The following is a 27075-nucleotide window of genomic DNA, read 5'->3' as shown; positions in this document are numbered from 1 at the left end:
TAGTTCATATGGGCCATATAGATAACGTGTTTACGTCTGAAGAGTTATTTAAGATTTAGCACTACACAGTATTAAATGCAAGTCAATAGATAATAAATAAAAAGTCATGTGATCAGGGGGCTGTCAGAAGATGCTTAGATACAAGGTAAGCACAGAGGTAAAAACTATATTAATATAACTGTTGGTTGTGCAAAACTGGGGAATGGGTTATAAAGAGATTATCTATCTTTTAAAACAATACAAATTCTACTGTAGACTGAACTCAAATAAGTAGTAGATTTTTTTTTTCTGGCAAATTTTAAAGTTATGTCTATTTCCACTACCACTGCATCATGTAACAGCTATCAGCCAATCACAAATGAATATAAATATATTCTGTGAATTCTTACACATGCTCAGTTAGAGCCAGTGACTCAAAAAGTGTAAATTTAAAAAGAATGTGCACATTTTGTTAATGGAAGTAAATTGGAAAGTTGTTTAAAATTGCATGCTCTGTCTGTATCATAAACGTTTAATTTTGACTTGACTGTCCCTTTAATTGTTTATAAGAAGCACTTTTTTCATTATCGGTTTGGTGAAAATGGCCCTATATCCTCAACATTATTCTCAAGTATCTGCTGATATTGAGTGGAATCCATGCGACCCTCAATTTTAACAAGATTCCCTGTACCGGCACTGGCCACACAGCCCCACAGCATGATGGAACATCCACCAAATTTTACTGTGGGTAGTAAGTGTTTGTCTTGGAACGCTGTGTTCTTTTGCCGCCATGCATAACGCCCCTTGTTATGACCAAATAACTCAATCTTTGTTTCATCAATCCACAGCACCTTCTTCCAAAATGAAGCTGGCTTGTCCAAATGTGCCTTTGCATACCTCAAGCGACTCTGTTTGTGACGTGTGTGCAGAAAAGGCTTCTTCTGTATCACTCTCCCATACAGCTTCTCTTTGTGCAAAGTGAATTGTTGAACGATGCACAGTGATACCATCTGCAGCAAGAAGATGTTGTAGTTCTTTGGAGGTGGTCTGTGGGCTGTTTTTGACCGTTCTCACTATCCTTTGCCTCTCCGATATTTTACTCTGAAGAAATGGCCCATAAGTAGCCGAGAAACGCGTAGCAAAGAATACATATCTGATTTTTACTTGTGGAATCTGCATGGTTGTTTTTAACATTGATTAAAAGTTTATTTTATACCATCGCATGTGATTCCATTACAAGTATATCCTCATTACCAATCCTTGGGAGCTATTCCTTTGTGAGTTCCTGTTGGCGTTGGAGATTAACATCGCATAAGGAGACACAGCGGCTAAGACTCTGACGATCATTACAGAGAGAGAGTGCACCTGAGAGAGCAAGCTGGCTTGCTCCGATAGCCAGTCCGCGCCTACCAGCACATTGGTGTGCTAAGTGAAAGTGTGAGTACCCTGGGTATAGCATACGTGTGCAGGGGGGTCCACCATCATATTGGATACACACATTTGTCGCCTCTGTTTTCCCTCCACCCCTATAGATCTGCCTCCGGTCATCAAGGAGAGAAGAGGGTACTTACAAGAGGAAAGTGCAACATTATCGGCAGCAACTGGTTTTGCTTTCATCATTGGGACATTTGATATATGAACATTGCACATATATTTGGGACTGAACATCTATTGTTAAATCGTCTGTATGGTGAGAGCCTATGATCTATTCCCAGTTTTATATGTATATAGCCTGTTTTAATATCATATACATTATACCTCCCAGTGGGTATTTAGCGCCCTCTTGTGTGTTGATCACACTTTTATTATAGTTTTTTATTTCGATATTTTACTCTGCCTGCCACTTCTGCCTTAACAAGAACTGTTCCTGTGACCTTCCATTTCCTCACTATGTTTCTCACAGTGGACACTGACAGCTTAAATCTCTGCGATATCTTTTTGTAGCCTTCCCCTAAACCATAATGTTGAACAATCTTTGTTTTCAGGTTATTTGAGAGTTATTTTGAGGCTCCCATGTTGCCACTCTTCAGAGGAGAGTCAAAGAGAACAATTTGCAATTGGCCACCTTAAATACCTTTTCTCATGATTGGATGCACCTATATATGAAGTTCAAGGCTTAATGGGCTCACCAAACCAATTGTGTGTTCCAATTAATCAGTGCTAGGTAGTTACCGGTATTCAAATCAACAAAATGACAAGGGGGCCAAAATGTATGCACCTGTCTAATTTCGTTTTGATGCATATTGCACATTTTCTGTTAATCCAATAAACCTAATTTTACTACTAAAATATTACTGTGTCCTTCAGTTATTTGATAGATCAAAATGAAATTGCTGATCAAAACACCCAATTATTTATAAATGAAAATCATGGAAATTGTCAGGGGTGCCTAAACTTTTGCAAACGACTGTATGTGCATTTGGAGGTCTCGATACCTCTGAATGCGGAAATAGGGGGCAGCTGCTTGTGCAGTTTGGTTATTATTGGAGCCTAATTTATTCTTGTTAAACTACAACACACTAGAATCTGTGCAAATCCAAATCCTAGTGTGTTGCAGTTTCACAAGAATAAATTTGGCTCTGAAAACAGCCGAACGGCACATGCAGCCGCTGCCTTCTGCATTCAAAGGTATCTGAAACACATCTAATGCAGTTACATATCTCTATGCTAATAAACACCACTTTACATTGTTAAAGGGGTCCATTAAAATATGGCTCCTCAACCTGTAATATAATTGCTAAACCACATTTTGCTGCTCTTTAATCCATCCTGTGTATTAGTTTTTTGGGTGGGAAATACGGAGATAATGATTTTGTGTTGCACAGTTGACGATTTTGTGCTGTTTTCAGGAGGTAAAGATTTCAAGCTTATGAGGCATTAACTGCAGAAGCAGAATAAGGATTGTGGTCACTGGGAAAAAAACATACAGTTAATACTCTGAAATTCAGCAATTAAAAAGGGACATGAAACCCAAAAGTTTTTATTCAGGATTCAGAAATATTTTCATAGTGTTTCAGACTAGAAATATCTTGTGATTAATGTCTTAAAGGGATACTAACCCCACATTTTTTTTCTTTTATGATTCAGATAGAGCATGCAATTTTAAGCAACTTTCTAATTTACTCCTATTATCAATTTTTCTTTGTTCTCTTGTTATCTTGATTTGAAAAAGCAGTAATAAAAGGTTAGGAGACGGCCCATTTTTAGTTCAACACCTTGGTAGAGCTTGCTGATTGGTTTGCTACATTTAGCCACAAATCAGCAAGTGCTACCCAGGGGCTGAACAAAAAATGGTCCGGCTCTAAAGCTTACAGTACTGCTTTTTTAAATCAAGATAGCATGAGAACAAAGAAAAATTGATAATAGGAGTAAATTAGAAAGGTGCTTAAAATATCATGCTCTATCTGAATCATGAAAGAAAAAAATTGGGTTTAGTGTCTCTTTAAGTAAAAATAGTCAAATTAAATCAATGTGTAGATTTATGACCGACTGAAGGAGAGAGCAAAATAATTATAACTTCAAGGTTTATATCATTATCATATAACAAAATGTATATAGTATTGGAATAGCATTTTTGCATTAAGGATTTAATGTTTTGCATATATATATATATATTTATGGGTCAGAAAACATTGTATTAATGATATTGAGTAAAGGGACAGTTAAGTCAAATTTAAAGATTTTCATTATTCAGATAGAGCCGTCATGGCGAACCTTGGCACTCCAGATATTTGAGAACTACATTTCCCATGATGCTTAGTCCAGTCAAGCATCATGCAAAATGTAGTTCTGAAAACTCTGGATTATGCAATTTTAAGCAACTTTCCAATTTACTTTTATTTTCTAATTTGCTGTTATTTTTGTAACCTTTGTTGAAAAACATACCTAGGATGGGCTCAGGAGCTGCAGTGCTCTACTGGGAGCTAGCTGCTGATGGGTGGGTTCACTTATATGGCTTTTGTCATTGTCTCACACAATGTGTTCAGCTATTTCTCTTTCTTTCTTGGAAAGTTGTTTTAAGTATGTTCTATCTAAATCATGAAAAACAAAAATGTTGGGTTACAGGTCTCTTTAAGGTTTTATTTTATATTGAAAATAAATACATAGTCCTATATGGTTGTTTACGATTGTATATGTATGGCTAGATTACAAGTGGAGCGCTAAATTATTGCGCTCCCGCAAAATGGCCAAATTTGCCCGTTTGCTAAAAACGCTATAATTAACCAGCCATTACAAGTGGGTGGTTATTGCTACCACAAGCTCGGAAAATTAACCAGAGATCCAATCTCTGGTTAATTTGATAAAAGTGCCCCAAATGCCCTAAAAAACTGTGTGTTCTCATAGACCACAATGTAAATATATATGTTTATGAATATATATTTAAGTGTTAATATGTGTATATACACATATTAACCCATAAATCTATATGTATATATTCATATATATTTAAAAATCCTGCCCATCGCTGCGCTACTTACCCCCTTCACTGCACAAGGTTCTTATGCCGTCTCTGACGGCATCAGAACAAGGCTCCCATAGGAGCCAATAGGAAGCACGCTCTTGTGAGCTCAATGCACACATTATCGTGCATGCAAGCGATATTTAGCGCTCCACTTATAATCTAGCCCTTTATTATTTATTAAGGATTTAAAATGGACACCAACATATTTCTTTCACTATTCAGATAGAGGATACAAAGTTGCCAATTATCATGGTATCCTTTGTCGAAAAAAATACCTAAGCCAGCAGAGTGAACATGTCTAGAGCACTGTATGGCAACATAAAGTATATAATTGTTAAAAGCTTATTTGCCATATAGTGCTCTAGATACTACCTCCTCCTGAGCACAGCCGCTTACTTTTTGACAAAGAATACCAAAAGACAAAGTAAATTTGCAAAACATATTGGGCTTCATATTGTAACAGTAGCAAACTGTTATTCAGAAATCCATCCCCGTAAAGAAATAAAATACATATCCGTCTTTCTGTTCTCAATAAAACACAACCTCTTAAAGAGATAGGAAAGTCAAAATTAAACGTGCAAGAATCAGACAGAGCATGTAATTTCTTTCATGTAATTAGCAAGAGTCCATGAGCTAGTGACGTATGGGATATACATTCCTACCAGGAGGGGCAAAGTTTCCCAAACCTAAAAATGCCTATAAATACACCCCTCACCACACCCACAATTCAGTTTTACAAACTTTGCCTCCGATGGAGGTGGTGAAGTAAGTTTGTGCTAGATTCTACGTTGATATGCGCTCCGCAGCAAGTTGGAGCCCGGTTTTCCTCTCAGCGTGCAGTGAATGTCAGAGGGATGTGAGGAGAGTATTGCCTATTTGAATGCAGTGATCTCCTTCTACGGGGTCTATTTCATAGGTTCTCTGTTATCGGTCGTAGAGATTCATCTCTTACCTCCCTTTTCAGATCGACGATATACTCTTATTTATACCATTACCTCTGCTGATTCTCGTTTCAGTACTGGTTTGGCTTTCTACAAACATGTAGATGAGTGTCCTGGGGTAAGTAAATCTTATTTTCTGTGACACTCTAAGCTATGGTTGGGCACTTTGTTTATAAAGTTCTAAATATATGTATTCAAACATTTATTTGCCTTGACTCAGAATGTTCAACTTTCCTTATTTTCAGACAGTCAGTTTCATATTTGGCATAATGCATTTGATTTAATCATTTTTTCTTACCTTCAAAAATTTGACTTTTTTCCCTGTGGGCTGTTAGGCTCGCGGGGGCTGAAAATGCTTCATTTTATTGCGTCATTCTTGGCGCTGACTTTTTTGGCGCAAAAATTCTTTTTTGTTAAAGCAGATAATATTTCCTTTAGTAAAGTACCATTGCCTGTTGCAGTTCCTTCAACATCTAAGGTGCAGAATGTTCCTGATAACATAAGAGATTTTGTTTCCGAATCCATAAAGAAGGCTATGTCTGTTATTTCTCCTTCTAGTAAACGTAAAAAATCTTTTAAAACTTCTCTCCCTACAGATGAATTTTTAAATGAACATCATCATTCTGATTCTGATAACTCTTCTGGTTCAGAGGATTCTGTCTCAGAGGTTGATGCTGATAAATCTTCATATTTATTTAAAATGGAATTTATTCGTTCTTTACTTAAAGAAGTTCTAATTGCTTTAGAAATAGAGGATTCTGGTCCTCTTGATACTAATTCTAAACGTTTGGATAAGGTATTTAAATCTCCTGTGGTTATTCCAGAAGTTTTTCCTGTTCCTAATGCTATTTCTGCAGTAATTTCCAAAGAATGGGATAAATTGGGTAATTCATTTATTCCCTCTAAACGTTTTAAGCAATTATATCCTGTGCCGTCTGACAGATTAGAATTTTGGGACAAAATCCCTAAGGTTGATGGGGCTATTTCTACCCTTGCTAAACGTACTACTATTCCTACGTCAGATGGTACTTCGTTTAAGGATCCTTTAGATAGGAAAATTGAGTCCTTTCTAAGAAAAGCTTATCTGTGTTCAGGTAATCTTCTTAGACCTGCTATATCTTTGGCTGACGTTGCTGCAGCTTCAACTTTTTGGTTGGAAACCTTAGCGCAACAAGTAACACATCATGATTCTCATGATATTATTATTCTTCTTCAGCATGCTAATAATTTTATCTGTGATGCCATCTTTGATATTATCAGAGTTGATGTCAGGTTTATGTCTCTAGCTATTTTAGCTAGAAGAGCTTTATGGCTTAAGACTTGGAATGCTGATATGGCTTCTAAATCAACTCTACTTTCCATTTCTTTCCAGGATAACAAATTATTTGGTTCTCAGTTGGATTCTATTATTTCAACTGTTACTGGTGGGAAAGGAACTTTTTTACCACAGGATAAAAAATCTAAGGGTAAAAACAGAGCTAATAATCGTTTTCGTTCCTTTCGTTTCAACAAAGAACAAAAACCTGATCCTTCATCCTCAGGAGCAGTTTCAGTTTGGAAACCATCTCCAATCTGGAATAAATCCAAGCCAGCCAGAAAGGCAAAGCCTGCTTCTAAGTCCACATGAAGGTGCGGCCCTCATTCCAGCTCAGCTGGTAGGGGGCAGGTTACGTTTTTTCAAAGAAATTTGGATCAATTCTGTTCACAATCTTTGGATTCAGAACATTGTTTCAGAAGGGTACAGAATTGGTTTCAAGATGAGACCTCCTGCAAAGAGATTTTTTCTTTCCCGTGTCCCAGTAAATCCAGTAAAAGCTCAAGCATTTCTGAATTGTGTTTCAGATCTAGAGTTAACTGGAGTAATTATGCCAGTTCCAGTTCAGGAACAGGGGATGGGGTTTTATTCAAATCTCTTCATTGTACCAAAGAAGGAGAATTCCTTCAGACCAGTTCTGGATCTAAAAATATTGAATCGTTATGTAAGGATACCAACGTTCAAGATGGTAACTGTAAGGACTATTTTGCCTTTTGTTCAGCAAGGGAATTATATGTCCACAATAGATTTACAGGATGCATATCTGCATATTCCGATTCATCCGGATCATTATCGGTTCCTGAGATTCTCTTTTCTGGACAAGCATTACCAGTTTGTGGCTCTGCCGTTTGGCCTTGCTACAGCTCCAAGAATTTTTACAAAGGTTCTCGGTGCCCTTCTGTCTGTAATCAGAGAACAGGGTATTGTGGTATTTCCTTATTTGGACGATATCTTGGTACTTGCTCAGTCTTTACATTTAGCAGAATTTCATACGAATCGACTTGTGTTGTTTCTTCAAGATCATGGTTGGAGGATCAATTTACCAAAAAGTTCATTGATTCCTCAGACAAGGGTAACCTTTCTGGGTTTCCAAATAGATTCAGTGTCCATGACTCTGTCTTTAACAGACAAGAGGCGTCTAAAACTGATGGCAGCTTGTCGAAACCTTCAGTCACAATCATTCCCTTCGGTAGCCTTATGCATGGAAATTCTAGGTCTTATGACTGCTGCATCGGACGCGATCCCCTTTGCTCGTTTTCACATGCGACCTCTTCAGCTTTGTATGCTGAATCAATGGTGCAAGGATTACACAAAGATATCTCAATTAATATCTTTAAAACCGATTGTTCGACACTCTCTAACGTGGTGGACAGATCACCATCGTTTAATTCAGGGGGCTTCTTTTGTGCTTCCGACCTGGACTGTAATTTCAACAGATGCAAGTCTCACAGGTTGGGGAGCTGTGTGGGGATCTCTGACGGCACAAGGAGTTTGGGAATCTCAGGAGGTGAGATTACCGATCAATATTTTGGAACTCCGTGCAATTTTCAGAGCTCTTCAGTTTTGGCCTCTTCTGAAGAGAGAATCGTTCATTTGTTTTCAGACAGACAATGTCACAACTGTGGCATACATCAATCATCAAGGAGGAACTCACAGTCCTCTGGCTATGAAAGAAGTATCTCGAATTTTGGTTTGGGCGGAATCCAGCTCCTGTCTAATCTCTGCGGTTCATATCCCAGGTGTAGACAATTGGGAAGCGGATTATCTCAGTCGCCAAACGTTGCATCCGGGCGAATGGTCTCTTCACCCAGAGGTATTTCTTCAGATCGTTCAAATGTGGGAACTTCCAGAAATAGATTTGATGGCGTCCCATCTAAACAAGAAACTTCCCAGGTATCTGTCCAGATCCCGGGATCCTCAGGCGGAGGCAGTGGATGCATTATCACTTCCTTGGAAGTATCATCCTGCCTATATCTTTCCGCCCCTAGTTCTTCTTCCAAGAGTAATCTCCAAGATTCTGAAGGAATGCTCGTTTGTTCTGCTGATAGCTCCGGCATGGCCTCACAGGTTTTGGTATGTGGATCTTGTCCGGATGGCCTCTTGCCAACCATGGACTCTTCCGTTAAGACCAGACCTTCTGTCACAAGGTCCTTTTTTCCATCAGGATCTGAAATCCTTAAATTTAAAGGTATGGAGATTGAACGCTTGATTCTTCGTCAAAGAGGTTTCTCTGACGCTGTGATTAATACTATGTTACAGGCTCGTAAATTTGTATCTAGAGAGATATATTATAGAGTCTGGAAGACTTATATTTCTTGGTGTATTTCTCATCATTTTTCTTGGCATTCTTTCAGAATTCCGAGAATTTTACAGTTTCTTCAGGATGGTTTAGATAAAGGTTTGTCCGCAAGTTCCTTGAAAGGACAAATCTCTGCTCTTTCTGTTCTTTTTCACAGAAAGATTGCTATTCTTCCTGATATTCATTGTTTTGTACAAGCTTTGGTTCGTATAAAACCTGTCATTAAGTCAATTTCTCCTCCTTGGAGTTTGAATTTGGTTCTGGGGGCTCTTCAAGCTCCTCCGTTTGAACCTATGCATTCATTGGACATTAAATTACTTTCTTGGAAAGTTTTGTTCCTTTTGGCCATCTCTTCTGCCAGAAGAGTTTCTGAATTATCTGCTCTTTCTTGTGAGTCTCCTTTTCTGATTTTTCATCAGGATAAGGCGGTGTTGCGAACTTCTTTTGAATTTTTACCTAAAGTTGTGAATTCCAACAACATTAGTAGAGAAATTGTGGTTCCTTCATTATGTCCTAATCCTAAGAATTCTAAGGAGAAATCGTTGCATTCTTTGGATGTTGTTAGAGCTTTGAAATATTATGTTGAAGCTACTAAATCTTTCAGAAAGACTTCTAGTCTATTTGTTATCTTTTCCGGTTCTAGAAAAGGCCAGAAAGCTTCTGCCATTTCTTTGGCATCTTGGTTGAAATCTTTAATTCATCTTGCCTATGTTGAGTCGTGTAAAACTCCACCTCAGAGAATTACAGCTCATTCTACTAGGTCAGTTTCTACTTCCTGGGCGTTTAGGAATGAAGCTTCGGTTGATCAGATTTGCAAAGCAGCAACTTGGTCCTCTTTGCATACTTTTACTAAATTCTACCATTTTGATGTATTTTCTTCTTCTGAAGCAGTTTTTGGTAGAAAAGTACTTCAGGCAGCGGTTTCAGTTTGAATCTTCTGCTTATATTTTTCGTTAAACTTTATTTTGGGTGTGGATTTTTTTCAGCAGGAATTGGCTGTCTTTATTTTATCCCTCCCTCTCTAGTGACTCTTGTGTGGAAAGATCCACATCTTGGGTAATCATTATCCCATACGTCACTAGCTCATGGACTCTTGCTAATTACATGAAAGAAAACATAATTTATGTAAGAACTTACCTGATAAATTCATTTCTTTCATATTAGCAAGAGTCCATGAGGCCCGCCCTTTTTTTGTGGTGGTTATGATTTTGTATAAAGCACAATTATTCCAATTCCTTATTTTATATGCTTTCGCACTTTTTTATCACCCCACTTCTTAGCTATTCGTTAAACTGAATTGTGGGTGTGGTGAGGGGTGTATTTATAGGCATTTTTAGGTTTGGGAAACTTTGCCCCTCCTGGTAGGAATGTATATCCCATACGTCACTAGCTCATGGACTCTTGCTAATATGAAAGAAATGAATTTATCAGGTAAGTTCTTACATAAATTATGTTTTTCAGACACTTTTAAAAATCAATTCTATCTTCCAATGTGCTTTGTTCTATTGGTATCCATTGTTGGAAAAGAATATGCACATATCCTAGCTGGTGATTGGTGCCTGTACACATTTGTCTCTTGTGATTGGCTAACTAGTTTTGGATTGTTTTGATTTCACATATTTTCACAGAGAAGATTTATGCAAATAGAAAAGGATAACAAAGTCAGTTGTTCAACAATATAACTGTTGTAAAAAACAAGTCAAGTAAAGATGAAATAAATAGAAAATAAGAACCCGAAAAAAAATTAAAAAAAAAAAATGGATGAACAGGGGAGGGGGACATTAAATTTATTTTTTGTTACTGCATTTAAAAAAATTAAAAAAAGGCATCACTTTTTTATAAAGAGACTTTTATGGTTAATTAGCCTATTTTCTATTTTGACGCTTGTAAACTAATGTCCCTGTCCTCCAGTACAGATGCAGGAGATAGAGGGACATTAAACCGTAAGTAAAAACTAAATAGAATAATGTATTCAAAGTAAAGATTAACCTGAAAAATAAAATGCACAATTGTTTTTGAAAATTAAATTAATTGTTTAAATAGTAAAGAAATAAGTGTATACTTTTAGTGTCTATAAAAGTAATCGATGCTGCCATGTTGAAATCTAAGTTTCTCTTATCTAATCTCTTCTGCTGAGGACAATAGTACACATAAAGTGTGCAAACAACAGCTGGGTGAAATTTAGCAATGCTAAAGTAATTTCCATGATCTATACATTGTATCTATCCCTAATTGTCCTTAGCAGTAGAGATTAGAAACCTAGGTGTCATGGCATACTCGGGGGAATAATATATGTTGTAGATGCAGCATCCCTGGAGCAGATGTATTGCAAGTCTTCTATCTTTGTCCCAAACTCCAGAAATTATAGATGCAAATTTCTTCCCACCAAAATAAAATTTGACATTGTGCAATTTTTTTTTTAGTTACTCAAATATGCTTTCAAAAGGGACATAAAACCCATTTTTTTTTCTTTCATGATTTAGATAGAACATAAAATTTTAAACAACTTTCTAATTTACTTCTATTATCCTATTTTCTTCGTTTTCTTGTTATCCATTATTGAAAACCACAAATGTACGCTCAAGAGTGTGCACGTGTCTGCAGCAAGTTTTGCAACAATGTTACACATTAGCAGGAGCACTAGATGGCAGCACTATTTCCTGTCATACGGTGCTTCAGGCATGTGCACGCAACCTACCTAGGTATCTCTTCAACAATGAATAACATGAGAATGAAATAAATTTGATAATATAAGTAAATTGGAAACTTTTTAAAAATTGTATTCTCTATCTGAATCATGAAAGAAAAAATTGGGGTTTAATGTCCCTTTAATTAATACTGCAATTTTAACTGCTAGACAAATGATCTTGAGAACTTGGAGAGACAAAAGAGCACCAAGCATTTCTGCTATGCTATATCAGCTAGCAATAGATCAGCAAGACCCAATGATATATTTGAATAATAAGTTAAAAGCCTTTTTGGCCAAATGGGAGAAACTTATTATGTTACTCCCCCTGGAGACTCAAACCCAGATTTTGTATCCACTGCATGCCTCCCCTCTCTTTCTCCAACTCACACAGTCAAATTGTTATCCTCCACATTGGAGACAAATTTTATTATAGGACGGGGTTTTTTTTTTTCCCTTAAGAATTGTTTTTCCCTGTGTTAAAATGGGTTAGGAGTTATTAGTAAAGAAGTATCTATTTGATATCTAATCATGCTGCTTTTTTATAATGTTATAATATTGACAGCCATTGGTCTTATTGTCTTTGTTTAGTTGCATTTCAGAATGGAAATGGTTGTGTGTATATATATATATATATATATATTATTATTATTATTTATTATTTTTTTTAAATGTCGAGCTGTTTTATTTCTTGTCCCAATAAAAATTGTAACCACAAAAAAAACCTAGGTGTCAATATGAAGTTGCTCATTGCCTTATACTTTTATACTAAATAGCCCAAGTAGCTAAAAGAGTTTGGGTGACAGGAATGCAATAAAATAGAACTAGGTGTGTGTTCTTGACTGTTTGGGAATCTCTGAAGATATCTATATATAGAGGTTCTGCCAGGGTCTCAACATAGAGAGATTGGCCAGGTTCTGGAAAATCTATGCTGGAGATGTGTGAAACCAGAGACTAGCAAACCAACATATTTCAGAGCTAAGGAATGCAAAACAAGCCGGGCATCACATAGAAAGAGGTAAAGTACCAATAATAGATACAGGTGTTGTTCCATAAATATTGTTCTTCTTTATTTAGTGAGACAGTTAAAAACCGATTAGGGCCCAGCGGTACATAAAAGGGTTCTAGTGAAGATACAAACGAGCAGACATGTTTCGTGTGGGGCTACCACACTTGCTCACTGCTTGGTAGCCCCACACGAAACATGTCTGCTCGTTTGTATCTTCACTAGAACCCTTTTATGTACCGCTGGGGCTGTGAGCCCTAATCTGTTTTTAACTGTCTCACTAAATAAAGAAGAACAATATTTATGGAACAACACCTGTATCTATTATTGGTACTTTACCTCTTTCTATGTGATGCCCGGCTTGTTTTGCATTCCTCTACTTGTCACGTGTGACGTTGTGACGTTGACGTCTGAAGGCCTGAGGCTCCTGGGAAGTGAGTAGAAGGATCACGCAGAGAGGACGGATCTGTGTTCCGCTGAAGAAACGCTACCCCGAAGACAGCTCTCCTGGAGGCTGGTAAGCGCCACGATGAATGTGGGTTGTATTGCTATATTTCAGAGCTGCTTGTTGAACAGTTTATTGCCATCCTGTTTCCTGGAGGAAATAATAGGTTTGTTGTCACAAGGTTTTCACTATGACAAGAGTGGCGTGGGTGACAGAAAACTTTTTGCCTGCAAAAAAGTCTTGCTTTAGGGATCTTAAAGGGACACTGAACCCAATTTTTTTCCTTTGTGATTCAGACAGAGCATGCAATTTTAAGCAACTTTCTAATTTACTCCTATTATCAATTTTTGTTTGTTCTCTTGCTATCTTTATTTGAAAAAGAAAGTCTAGAACCTTGGGCAGCACTTGTTTATTGGTGGATGAATTAATCCACCAATCAGCAAGAACAACCCAGGTTGTTCACCAAAATGGGCCGGCATCTAAACTTACATTCTTGCTTTTCAAATAAAGATATCAAGAGAATGAAGAACATTTGCTCAATGAAGAAAGTTGCTTAAAATTGCATGCTCTATCTAAATAACAAATGAAAAAATTTGGGTTCAGTGTCCCTTTAAGAAAATGGTTGCGAGAAGGGGGTTTATACCATCAAGTCCAATTCATAAAAAGTGATACCTATGACAAGAGTCACTCCCAACTCATGTTTTGTCCAATCAAATATTTCAGTGGAAGCAGTTCCCCACGCAAAACAGACATGAAAAAATGGGCAGAAGCGTAGCACCCTCCCCATAATTATTTCCCCATTTGGCCAGTCTGCAAACAAAAGGCGCTACTTTATTGCATTACAATTTTTTGTTTGTTGTTGCAACATTATGATCCATTTTAAAATAAAAAGCCCAAATTTTGTAATAAACTGAACTAGTAGATTGTTTCTACCTTAAAGGGACAGTCTACTCCAGAATTTGTATTGTTTAAAAAGATAGATAATCCCTTTATTATCCATTACCCAGTTACCTAACACAATTTTATTAATATACTTTTTACCTCTGAGATTACCTTGTATCTAAGCCTCTGCAGACTACCCCCTTATTTCAGTTCTTTTGACAGACTTGCATTTTAGCCAATCAGTGCTGGCTCCTAGGTAACTCCACAGATGTGAGTACAATGGTATCTATATGGCATACATGAACTAATGCCCTCTAGCTGTGAAAAACTGTGCATTCAGATAACAGGCGGCCTTCAAGGGCTTAGAAATTAGCATATGAGCTTACCTAGGTTTAGCTTTCAACTAAAAATACCAAGAAAACAAAGCAAATTTGATGATAAATGTAAATTGGAAAGTTATTTAAAATTGCATGCCCTATCTGAATCATGAAAGTTTAATTTTGACTAGACTGTTCCTTTAAATAAAGTTCTGATAGTGAAATCTGGTATATGCAGTTCCTGCAACATTTTCCACTCAGCAACCAGGCTGCCAACATCATTTTTTGAAGACTGAGATGAAAAATCGTCTTGGTGCAGAACTGTACACACAGGAATCATCCATGGTAATTCTACTGCTAATTCTCCAAGTAATAGATACCATGGTCTGCTGGACCAAAGTATAAGTATTGCAATAGCTCATGCATGCTCTCTGCTAATACTGCATAGATCAGAGGTATCAGTGATATTGTAAAGAAAGACATAGATCAGTTTGAAGAGAAAGTATCCACTCCACCAACTGAGGGGAAGGAAACTAGCTGAATAACCGATGCACTTGATAACTGTAATTGAATGCCATTAAATCCACATGTGGAAACCCCTTGTGTTCTGTTATTATGTCGAAAATCTGCCTATAAAGCGGCCATTCTGTTTGATATGTTTTAATACTACTTAAATAATCTACCCTGTAGGTCAGAGGCAGAGCTGTAGGAAGAGGAGTCCTTGATAAATTCTCAGCATATTTCTAAACCCAAAAATAATCTCCTCACTTCATTTGCCAACATCCTTGAATTTATATATATATATATAACATAAAGTTGTATTCTTGTCTGAGAATATTTTTTTATTGATTTTAATTGCAGGTAACCCTGAAAATGTTATAGTGCATATTACTCCCAAGATCCCTCACTGCAATATAAATTCCTTTGGATTCCATTTCCCTTGTATGTATTACCCCTTACTAATTGCTTTGACTGCCATCTTGCTGGAATCTGTCTTTATCTGAATCCAGAAGTGTTCTATAAATGGAACGTCTCTGCAGCCACCACTCTAGATGTTGCTTTATATGAGAAGGTAAGGGCATTCTTTGGGACCACCTTACATTCTTGTTCCATCTCTTTATGAAATACTGTTTCCCTGGTATTCCCATCAAACCTATGCCTTTAAGAAAACTGCACAGAAACAGACTGGTCAGATATGAAATTATGTCTTGACTTTTTTTTTTATATACATATAGTAAAGATTGTTCCTAAGAAAATCATCTTCTGACTTACACTGCTTGACCCATCTTCCAGATAACTGCATCTTTAGCAGAGACACAGAAGTGCATAATTCCAGTGGGGTGAGTGGTATAGCCTCTGATTGGCTGTACCACCTGAAGATGTTAAAGTAAAACAAAGGCTCAAGTGGATTGTTGGTGAGCAAAAAAGTACCCATGGAGGTATAAGCAAACATCTTAGAGACAAATTAAAAAGACTGTGGATAGATCTAGCATCATTATTACCAATGGTAAATAAATGTTACTGAAAAAAAGTTACTTATTTTCATTTAAAGGGGCATTGTAGTCAACTTTTTTATTTGTTTCATATAAAAGAGAAACCAATAAACTCAGCAGCACAGCAAAGGTAAACTGTATTTCAATTTTATTCAGTACCAGGAGGAAAACATGACGTTTCGGGCTCATATGATTAAGGGCAATTGAGCCTGAAACGTCATGTTTTCCTCCTGGTACTGAATAAAATTGAAATACAGTTTACCTTTGCTGTGCTGCTGAGTTTATTGGTTTCTGGATTGTTTTGGAGTCCCTCGAGTAGTGGCTCCTTCAGCTTGTACACGGATAGCCGCTGGTGCTGTAGAATACCTTGTTTTCATATAAAAGAGGGCATTTGAAAATGTCCTAAATAAACCAATTTTCTCTTTTTATACTTGCAGAGGGGTGTCCCTTCCTGCCATTAAAGCAGAGGCAGCTGTAATTATCTGTTGGTAAGGATTAGTAGCTGGTACAAAACAAATACTGTAGTAGTAGTTTTAATTTAATTGTAAACAGCTTTGAAAATTAATTTAAAAAAATGATACACAAAAAATTTGACATGTAAATATTGTTCACTCTTATCCATGATGTAACACTTTGAGTACAAAACCCCTTTAAGAATTCTTTATTTGACAAAAGGTTGAAGGCATATTCCTCTTAGTCCAGAGTTAAAAGGAAAAAACAAACAAATTTATTTTCTGCTCCATGCTATGACACATAAGACTGATAAATCTATTTTTGTCATCATTATTATTTTTTAGCTATAACACAGTCTCAGTTTTAAATGCTTTAAAAACAATTATTTTGTATGAAGACATTTTGCCATTCAGTGTCTACAGTCCCTAAAATGGACAGTCAACACCAGAATTTTTTTTGTTTTAAAAGATAGATAATCCCTTAATTACCAATTCCCCAGTTTTGCATAACCAACACAGTTATAATTATACATGTTTTACCTCTGTAATTACCTTGTATCTAAGCTTCAGCAGACTGCCCCCTTATTTCAGTTCTTTTGACAGACTTGCAGTTTAGCCAATCAGAGCTGTCTCCATGGTAAATTCACGTGCATGAGCTCAATGTTATCTATATGAAACATGTGAACTAATGCCCTCTAGTGGTGAAAAACTATCAAAATGCATTTAGATTAGAGGCGGCCTTCAAGGTCTAAGAAATTAGCATATGAACCTCCTAGGTTTAGCTTTCAACTAAGAATACCAAGAGAACAAAGCAACATTGGTGATAAAAGTAAATTGGAAAGTTGTTTAAAATGACATGCCCTATTTGAAACATGAAAGTTTTTTTTGGACTTGACTGTCCCTTTTAAGCATGCTGTGAGGTATGTGTATCAATATTTTGGACCACTATACAATGGCTATGATTAAGTGCCACTAGAGGGCTTGAAATTTGTAAGATGTTCATTGCTGTTCCTCTCCATGTGATTTTTATGAGTTTGTCAATAAAGTTTATTAAAAAAAAAAAAAAAAACGCTTCCAGGAGTTCAACCCAAATCTTTTGGACTACTATACAAAGACTCTTCTGCCTTCCTTGGACAGTTCTCTATCACAATGTTACTGATTGTGTGAGCTCTTGTGGACCCATGGTCATTGTTCTACATATAAAAAGGCTGTAATTCTCTTGTTTTAAATGTCATGATTACAGCACACAAAATATTAGAGGCCTAGGAAACAACTGCAAATAATGCATATTATTATGTGACACTTGATTTTTTTTTCCAGTTGAACCAGTTAGTCATTATATTACATTTAAAGTGAATGTAAATTTAGATGATAAAGTGCATTTATCACTTATTGTGTTGTGAAAATACTTACCGTTTAATCTTGACAGCCGCCGCATCGCTTCCCCCGCACGTCGCAAAGCCTCTTCCTGGGTCTAAAATGAGGAATCTGGCTTCCTCCAATCACGGTGTTGAATCAGTCACTGATTCACCCAGGGGGAAGTCGTGATTGGAGGATGACCGATCCATCATTTCTGACGTATGAAGAGGCTATCGACGACCGGGGGAATCGCTGGAGCGGCTGTCAAGTTAAAAGGTATTTTCGGGGGCGTCTCCGTACAGCGAACCTGAGCGGTCGCAACTCTCAAGAGCTCTAACTGATCTCTGGATATACCACCGAAATCAGGAGGCTTTTTACAGTTTTATCGCAGATTCTGCTTGTTATACATTTGCATAGCTCTGCAGTGCAAACTATATAAAAATTTGAACTGTATTTTTGAAGTTTTTGCTCGAGATCGGACTAAGAAGACCTGCAGCGGCGGCTATCACGCAGGTAGCGCATCCTCCCTCGGTGCGCCGAGGTATTTAGCCCTAATTGCATATACCAGAAAGACGGCAGGTCATAATATCCATATTTACATAACTAGCACATATTAAGAAGTCTACGCTTGAAGAGGGGGATAACTATTTGTGGGATTGTGCACCTAACATCGAGACATGGTAGAAATGGAGTGGCAAAATCACTCTACATCAACGCTTGAGAAAATAGAGAGACTGTTCGAGATACTAATGGAAAAAGCTCCATTTGATTACCTGATGAACAAACTCTTTACCAGTGAGATATTATACCCTCTCTAAGAAGAATTTACAGATCCCTGCATTCAAAATGGCGCCAATTCTACGACACACATAATAACAGAGGACGGAAATCATAAGAGCCCTGTAATGCAGCAGAGCAGCATCCAAGCACACGGAAAGTTACGGCACACAAAGGCAACAATACCTGACCAGGGTAACATGCTGGACACAGCAATAAGCAGCATAGCCCTTAAATGCTCTGATATGGGAAGAAGCCACCCGATGATCAGCGCCACTCACTTACCGGCATCAACGACAACTTCAGCCTGGCCACCACACCCGGATCAGATCCCAGCGCAAGCTGCGCTTATGGGGGTGCTAGGTGGGGTGGTCTGAAAGGCGATAAAAAGAAGGACACTTCCAGACTGCAGGATGCCCACGGCAGTGGTCTCTCCAATGCACACTGTACAACAATGGATGGAAGTAACAGAGTCATATGGCAAATGGACTCGCAAGTGAGACTATTACCTCAATTTATTAGCCATACTTAGTCACAAAAAAGACATTTCCTGTAGTTTTCCACGGCTGCTGCTCGCCGACAGAAAAACCTGGGGACTGATTAATGTTTCCTATAGCCATTGCCAAGTGAATATGAATGGCGGTAAAACCCAGTTGAGATAGTTTGTTTGCTTTTTGAGTTGATGGGTTTAGTTTTGTTGTATGTTTACGTCTGTTCACCTGTTTAATAAGATGTCCCCATTAAGTTAATAACGCTTCACAGCCTGAACGAAAGTGGTGACACATTCTCATTTATTCTGTATTAGTTAGAGAAAGCAATGCCACCTATTGAAATAGTATACCTGTATTTTAATGCACGCTTTTAGACAAATTAAGCATAGCGGTATAATGTGTGCAAACTATCTGGGGGGGGGGGAATAAATAATAAAAAAAATTACAAATTCCATGGCTATAGTCACGCAATCCAGAATGTGGTAAAATCAAGATGTGAGTATTTAGTTCTTGTGTTGCAGGACACTGAATTGTTTTAAACATACTCCTGTTTATTTGCATAGTAATTCAATGTTACTGAGATCTTAATACCTCATCACACATATAGAGATGCCGCTAAATGTGTATATTGTTTACATAAGACACGTCATACAGACAGGGACTGAGATTCCAAGTTACTGCACAGAGATATAGAAAATGGCGATGTATCATTCAGTATTATACCCTTGCTTAGACATTCAACTCCAGATGATTTGAGCATAAAGGCATAATCTATACATAAATTCCTCTGTGCGGCCCGCGGCCAGGGCCTACAGGTGGTAAAGTAGATCCCATACGCACTGGAGGCAATAACCTAAACCATAAAATTTCAGAACCAATTTATAACCCGCCGCCTCATGGTCTACTCAAGCCCTTCGTATGTATAAAATGGAGATTTATCTTACATTAAGTCCGTAAGAGGGCAATTATATATTATCCTAGAACATAGGATATGAACATATGAAATTGATTAATAGTTGGCCTGCTCTGCTTCTAGTTCACTAACACAGGTATACTCTCTCCAAATCTATACCTACACATTTCCGCTACAGCATAACAGCAAGACGGGTACATCAATTTAATAAAGTATGCGACTTATTCAGCAATGACCCGGAGATTAATTATACTACCCTGACCTCACAATTTTAGATTTAATATTATAATCCCATGTACGCCTTTTCTTTTTCCTTTTTTCCATTCTTGATATCCCCCACAGTCGACCACTAGATCTACATAATTTATAACAAGAATATTGTGCTAATTGTGTTTGACCTAGCTAAACAATATCTAGTTCAATTAGGACCAAGGGTATTAAACTCTCATACCACTCAGACTGTTACAGCTTTTTGTTAGAAGTGAATACAGCGCCAACAAGAGGCCAAGGGATAAATATACTCACAGAGAGATAAAAGAAGATTATTTAATGAACCATGTTAAAAAGCATCAGTAATAAAAGACTATATATAAAAAATGTAAAAAGCACATATAAATAAAATTACAAATACAGGAATATCTTACAGAAGCGTCTCAAAGGGCCAAAGCTGATAATTACAATAAAAACAGAGGTAATGACAGGTGATCAGTGTGAGTGGTACACCAGAATAAGAGTGTATACTGATAAAACAGAATTAGCCTAAGTACAACTGTAGCAAGTGCATCAAGCAAAAAACTAATAAACAATAATACAAACAATAGTGTTCAAAATTAGTGTTACAAAAATAGTGTTCCAAAAAATAGAAAAATGCACTGCAGTGCAAAAAAAGGGGGGTAGCAAAATAATTGTATAGATACGATCAAATAGTGAGTGAGTGCAAATGGATATAAAAATGCTAGCTACTTAATCCAGTGAGGTTGAGATATAATTAAATAAAATACACAATATGCAATAACATAAAAAATAAAATACACAATATGCAATAACATAAAAAATAAAAAATAAAATATAAAATATAATCCAAAAAAGTGTTAAGAAAGTGTTTAACACTTTTTTGGATTATATTTTATATTTTATTTTTTATGTTATTGCATATTGTGTATTTTATTTTTTATGTTATTGCATATTGTGTATTTTATTTAATTATATCTTAACCTCACTGGATTAAGTAGCTAGTATTTTTATATCCATTTGCACTCACTCACTATTTGATTGTATCTATACAATTATTTTGCTACCCCCCTTTTTTTGCACTGCAGTGCATTTTTCTATTTTTTGGAACACTATTTTTGTAACACTAATTTTGAACACTATTGTTTGTATTATTGTTTATTAGTTTTTTGCTTGATGCACTTGCTACAGTTGTACTTAGGCTAATTCTGTTTTATCAGTATACACTCTTATTCTGGTGTACCACTCACACTGATCACCTGTCATTACCTCTGTTTTTATTGTAATTATCAGCTTTGGCCCTTTGAGCCGCTTCTGTAAGATATTCCTGTATTTGTAATTTTATTTATATGTGCTTTTTACATTTTTTATATATAGTCTTTTATTACTGATGCTTTTTAACATGGTTCATTAAAGGACCAGTCAACACAGTAGATTTGCATAATCAACAAATGCAAGATAACAAGACAATGCAATAGCACTTAGTCTGAACTCAAGATGAGTAGCAGATTTTTTTTTTGACAATTTTAAAAGTTATGTCTTTTTCCACTCCCCCTGTACCATGTGACAGCCATCAGCCATTCATAAATGCATACACGTACCATGTGACAGCCATCAGCCATTCACAAATGCATACACACTTATTCTTGCACATGCTCAGTAGGAGCTGTTGACTCAAAAAGTTTAAATATAAAAAGACTGTGCACGTTTAGTTAATGGAAGTAAATTGTAAAGTTGTTTAAAATGGCATGCTCTATCTGAATAATGAAAGTTTAATTTTGATTGAGTGTCCCTTTAAATAATCTTCTTTTATCTCTCTGTGAGTATATTTATCCCTTGGCCTCTTGTTGGCGCTGTATTCACTTCTTACTACTTGTGCATATTTTTTGGAGGTTGGTTAGGATCTCTGTTTGGATACAGCTTGGGGATTACCTTAGCGCTTGTACACACACCCTTTTTCACAGCTTTTTGTTACCCTTCCTCTTATATTTTTAAGTTCTCAACACCACTTATACTTGTCCAATTAACAGACCCAAGAGGGCTCTGCCTCGCAAGTGCTGGGAACATGAGAGAAATACACTGATTTAAAGAACGTGATCTTTCGCATTAAAGTTATAATGTATAAATCTATATCATGTTTTTTTAGTTTGTACAATGATTCGTACATCTTATATTGTAGCTTTTTATATATATCTTGTACATTCAATTTATGATGTGTATCTTTATATAATCTAAATAAAGCTCTTTTGAAAACGTTAAAAAAAAAGTGTAAGTATTTTCACAACACAAGTGAAATGTAAATTTTGATGAATTAAAGTGCCCCTGTTTTTAATAGTTTTCTTAAAAAACAGGCACTTTATCATCCAAATTTACATTCACTTTAATGAGGTTATAGTTTTAGTGTGCAAGTTGGAAGCACTCAGTGTTCATACAAGAAACTAATCAAGGAACATAAATGTTTCAACTACACTCAAACAATGATTTCTAACTATTCTTAGCTCTAAGTTTATTTCACACTAAGCATTGAGTTCTGTCTTCTGAATTTAGTTTGTTTTAATTTAATAAAGGGCATATTATTAATACAGTTGTACGATGTGTATTACATAATTGAATTGGTAATTAAGAGTAATTAAAATTGCAATGACGATGCCAAAAAGAGTAAATAGCAGTTTACGACGTTGTTTCCAACGTGTTACTTTCCTGCATAATACACCTTTTAAATAATGATCTCCAGTCACGGGTGTCCACAGAAATGTTTCCAAGGGGGAAGGGCAAAAAAATAAAATACCATAAGCATAATAATATCAGTGGCAACATGTGAAGCAAAGAGTTGCTTGTTGTACTCATGAGCTGCACATAATTTTAATCATGGTAGCTCATTGGCGTCAAAAGAGTGACTAAAGTGAGTGCTTTTATATATACACCCAACAAATAGAAAGTCTGGCACTCTCTTGCAAGCACACAGCTAGATTAAAAGCAAAATGTAAGAGTTAGTGACAGCATTTAACTAAATAGTGATAGCCCTGGACCACATCAAGGTCTCTTCCTCCGTGGGTCTCTAACCTACAGCCACACTATTGCATGCCTTCAACCAAACACAATGAGATACAAATAAGGGTGACACAAGCCCTTTGTCATTTTCCTAGACACATAGAAAACACGAAAATGGACTGCATTCTCACACCGGATTGGGTGCACATCTCTCAGTGACTCAGACAATTAACTCCAGTCAAAGCTGGGTACAAAGCCCATAAAGAAAATTACAAAACAAAAATGTTAACACAAAGCATAGAAAGTCTGGCACTATCTTTATTTTGTTTAAAATATAAAATATAGATCCACCATAAACTAGTTTAGAAAGTTTTTTTCCCCCTTTAATTTTGAATATTTTTAATAGTGAAAATACTTATCTGAATTGTGTCCAACAATACAGCAAATGAAGTTATCAATGAGAGCAAATGAACATGAACGCTACTGTACGATTGTATATCAATATGCATAGTTTTAAACAGCTTTTAAATAAGCATACTTCATCTCAGAAATTGGAAAAGAATTGCATACAAAAAAATATTTTAAAAAACAAAGTGTAATTTTGTAAGCATCATTTTCAGGGTTTTGCAAATCAAGAGCAGTAGAGAGATACACATTAAAAGCCACCCTAGAGTGTATCATATGTCATTGTGGGTGACAAAGGAAAGGCAGATACAAAATAAACTCCTATCCTGGCCAAAACAATCACTGTAGCATGAGGCTAGGCCACTGCTTTTCAAACCTGTCCTCGGGCCTCCCTAACAGGCCAGATTTTGAGGATATCTGAACTGGAGCACAGGTGAAATGATCAGCTGATTAGTAAACCTGGTTATTTTACCTGCTCTCATTCAAGGTAATCTTGAAAACCTGACCTGTGTGGGAGGCCTGAGAACAGGTTTGAAAACCAGTGGTCTAGGCTGAACAAACTGCATCACAATGAGGGAACACAATATGTAGTCCAGCCTCTCTGGGCCAGTAGAACAACAATCGTTTTTAGAGGCATGTTACACCCTGAAAGGATTAAAAATACACAATGAATGCAAACTCTGTGTTGTTTTATTTTCAAGACTTAGCCATTAATAAAAAGTTCTAAGGTAATAAATTGTGTGTATGTGTTGTTAAAATGCATTTCCCTTTGTAAGCGATGCTTACTTTTAATACAAAGTAATATAAACACCTTGAGATTTTTATATAAAATGTTTTGTTATGCATAATGAAACTACTTTGCATTATATATTCATTATTTATTTTGTGCCCATTGCATGTAATTTAGCACTGAAAATTTAGCAATTTCTAATACTTAGAACTAGTCCTAGCTGAGCGTTCAGGGCTACCTCTGCTACATATCTGCCCTTAATCGGCTTTAACTGATAACACAACTACAAATACATGCTTTATATACTAATTTTATAAAAGTGGCTAGCCTGATAGTCTTCTAACTAAAGCCCAGATTGGCTGCTCAAAATGAGGCAAATAGTGAGTGGAGTTTGGATATTGATTAATAACTGAAGAAAAAATATGTTAATTTGTTTTAAAAACGTTAAGAATTTGCTAATATGCTATTCTTTAGCAGCATAACAGAAATGTATTGTAATTACATGGTGTTTGCTGTCCCTTTAACTGTAAGATATATTCTCACTAACCTAAAACGTGTTTGAAGTGTTAAAATCCCAGTTAGCTTGCTTGGGTTCTATTAGCCCTGTGTCGAGAGCTGTCATCCAGTTTTGAGTAGATTTCAGCACCAGGGACAGCGTCACAGGATCATACACTGCAGCACAGCTCATTACTAGCGGCCACATGGCTACTAATAACCCTGCCTAGCCTTTAAAACCAATACACCCGTCAATCCAGAGGACATGATCTATTTATAAGAGGCATCTAGAGATAGTAAAAGGGCAATGTATTGATTCCATTTACAAAGGTGTTGGGAAAAGATACAGCTGCAGAAACTCATAGTGTTAATGATCAGTGTAAGGCAAAGAGTAACATGACCCCCCTGCCCCAAAGACAATGGTCAAGTACACTCCTAAAGGTTTACATGTCCTCTTATCCAGCAAAACCATTCAATGGGGGAGCATAGTATGGCACAGCTACGACCACAAGATAATAAAATAAAGAAACTTGTACAATGGTATTAAAAGCAAGACCAATTTTAAGGTAAACACAATCACAATGTCTTTGTATGTTCAGTTTGCTTAGTATATCCTTTTTAAAGAGTAAATAGCTACTGCTGGGTTGGGATGTGTCAGTGTAACTGAATTGTATACACGTGCTTATGGAGTAAGTTCTCACTCAGTCAAGCCTTGCTCCATGTTAGCATCAAACTATTGGGTTAATGCAAAAATAAAGGAATGATAATTCTGGATACTGATAAAGTTACCCCTAAAATAATCTACTCTCCCATGCAGGTAAACTCCCAGTAAAATCATGTCAAGCCCTTACCAGTGATACATTACAGTAGACCAGGCCCATCCCAATAAAGAAAATATTGCATATTAGCATATGCTCCATCATATCATGTTCCTGATTTCATCATACATCCTCCCTAATATATAACCATCCCCCAATCTTCACACTTTTACCCCAATAGCTCCATCTACCCCGGATAACCTGTACACTATGTATAACCTTTATACAGGACTCACCGGTCATCTCCATATAACACGACCCCCACACCATGTAATTAGCTCTGTATTGCCATATCTCATCCATAGCAAGCTGATTACATATTTAGATAGCCCCTTCTCATAATGACTCTCCGGATGTCCCCATTAATGAATGCCCCAGTTCCCCACAGCATTTACCTTTCACTATGAGCTCTTCTGTGTCCTTGTCGAAGCCTTCCCGGTGACATTTCCTCCATAGCCCAGACACGGTAGAGTTGAATCGGCGGCTGCAGTGAGAATCCCCCGCCAGGTAGGGTCGAGAAGGGGGCAGGCTCCGGGTCCTTTCCCCCCTGCTGGTTTCCCCCACCCTTGATATGAGGCGGACTCCCCGGGGGGTTTGCTCCTCTCCCCGTGCGCTCCTGCGGAGCCCGCTGCGGAGGGGCAGGTGCTGGCCTGGGGTGTACATGTAACCTGGGTCGTTCCGCTTGCCCCCCGGCTTCCTGCAGCGGTCCCGGTGCCTGCGGGCGTCCGTCTCGTACCAGTGATCGGTGCACAGCGCCACAGCTAGCAGGGCGAGGGCGGCCAGGGCCAGGCACAGACCGGCACCGGCCAGCAGCCTCATAGCAACAGCACCCCGGGCGCCGGGCTCAGCATCAGCCAGAGATTCCCCGCTGTCCCTGAATGGGGAGAAATGAGAGGCCGGGAGGGAGGAGCCTGGCAGCCCAGCCCTGACAGATGGATAGGCTAAACCCCCTTAGTGCTGTGTGCGAGGGATCTGGGTATACTGAGCCTATTTCTCAATCTGCTGTCTCTGATGTGTCACATTATAGCATATCCAGTCTGTATCCCTGGTGGTACTGGAGCCCAGCTGTGTGTGAGGGATGGAGGATCTCATTTGTAATGGTGTGAGAGTGTGTGTGTGTATTGTGTGTATGTGAGTGTGAGTGTGTGTGAGAGTGAGTGTGTGTATGTGTAAATGTGTAAGAGCGTGTGTGAGTGTGTATGTAAGTGTGTGAGAGTGTGTGTGTGTATTGTGTGTATGTGAGTGTGTGTGAGAGTGAGTGTGTGTATGTGTAAGAGCGTGTGAGAGTGTGTATGTAAGTGTGTGAGAGTGTGTGTGTGTATTGTGTGTATGTGAGTGTGTGTGAGAGTGAGTGTGTGTATGTGTAAGAGCGTGTGTGAGTGTGTATGTAAGTGTGTGAGAGTGTGTGTATGTGTGTGTATGTGTATGTGTGAGAGTGTGTGTGAGAGTGAGTGTGTGTATGTGTAAGAACGTGTGTGAGTGTGTATGTAAGTGTGTGAGAGTGAGTGTGTGTATGTGTAAGAGCGTGTGTGAGTGTGTATGTAAGTGTGTGAGAGTGTGTGTATGTGAGTGTGTGTGTATTGTGTGT

The 27075-nt window shown here is 37.4% G+C and overlaps 1 protein-coding gene across 1 annotated transcript in view; it reads right to left on the bottom strand.

Annotated features, from left to right (window-relative positions):
• LOC128666002 (transmembrane protein 178B) overlaps positions 1-26348 on the bottom strand; it is a 114333-nt gene extending 87985 nt beyond the window's left edge. The window contains exon 1 of the mRNA XM_053720345.1: positions 25883-26348. Coding sequence (XP_053576320.1) covers positions 25883-26306 — 424 coding nt within the window. The 5' untranslated portion in view covers positions 26307-26348. The remainder of the gene's footprint in view (positions 1-25882) is intronic.
• Between the last annotated feature and the right edge of the window lie 727 nt (positions 26349-27075).

This window comes from Bombina bombina, chromosome 7, assembly GCF_027579735.1.
Source record: "Bombina bombina isolate aBomBom1 chromosome 7, aBomBom1.pri, whole genome shotgun sequence".
Taxonomy (NCBI): Eukaryota; Metazoa; Chordata; class Amphibia; order Anura; family Bombinatoridae; genus Bombina; species Bombina bombina.
Note: the sequence above shows the minus strand (reverse complement) of the source record. Positions and strands in the feature narration are given on the sequence as shown.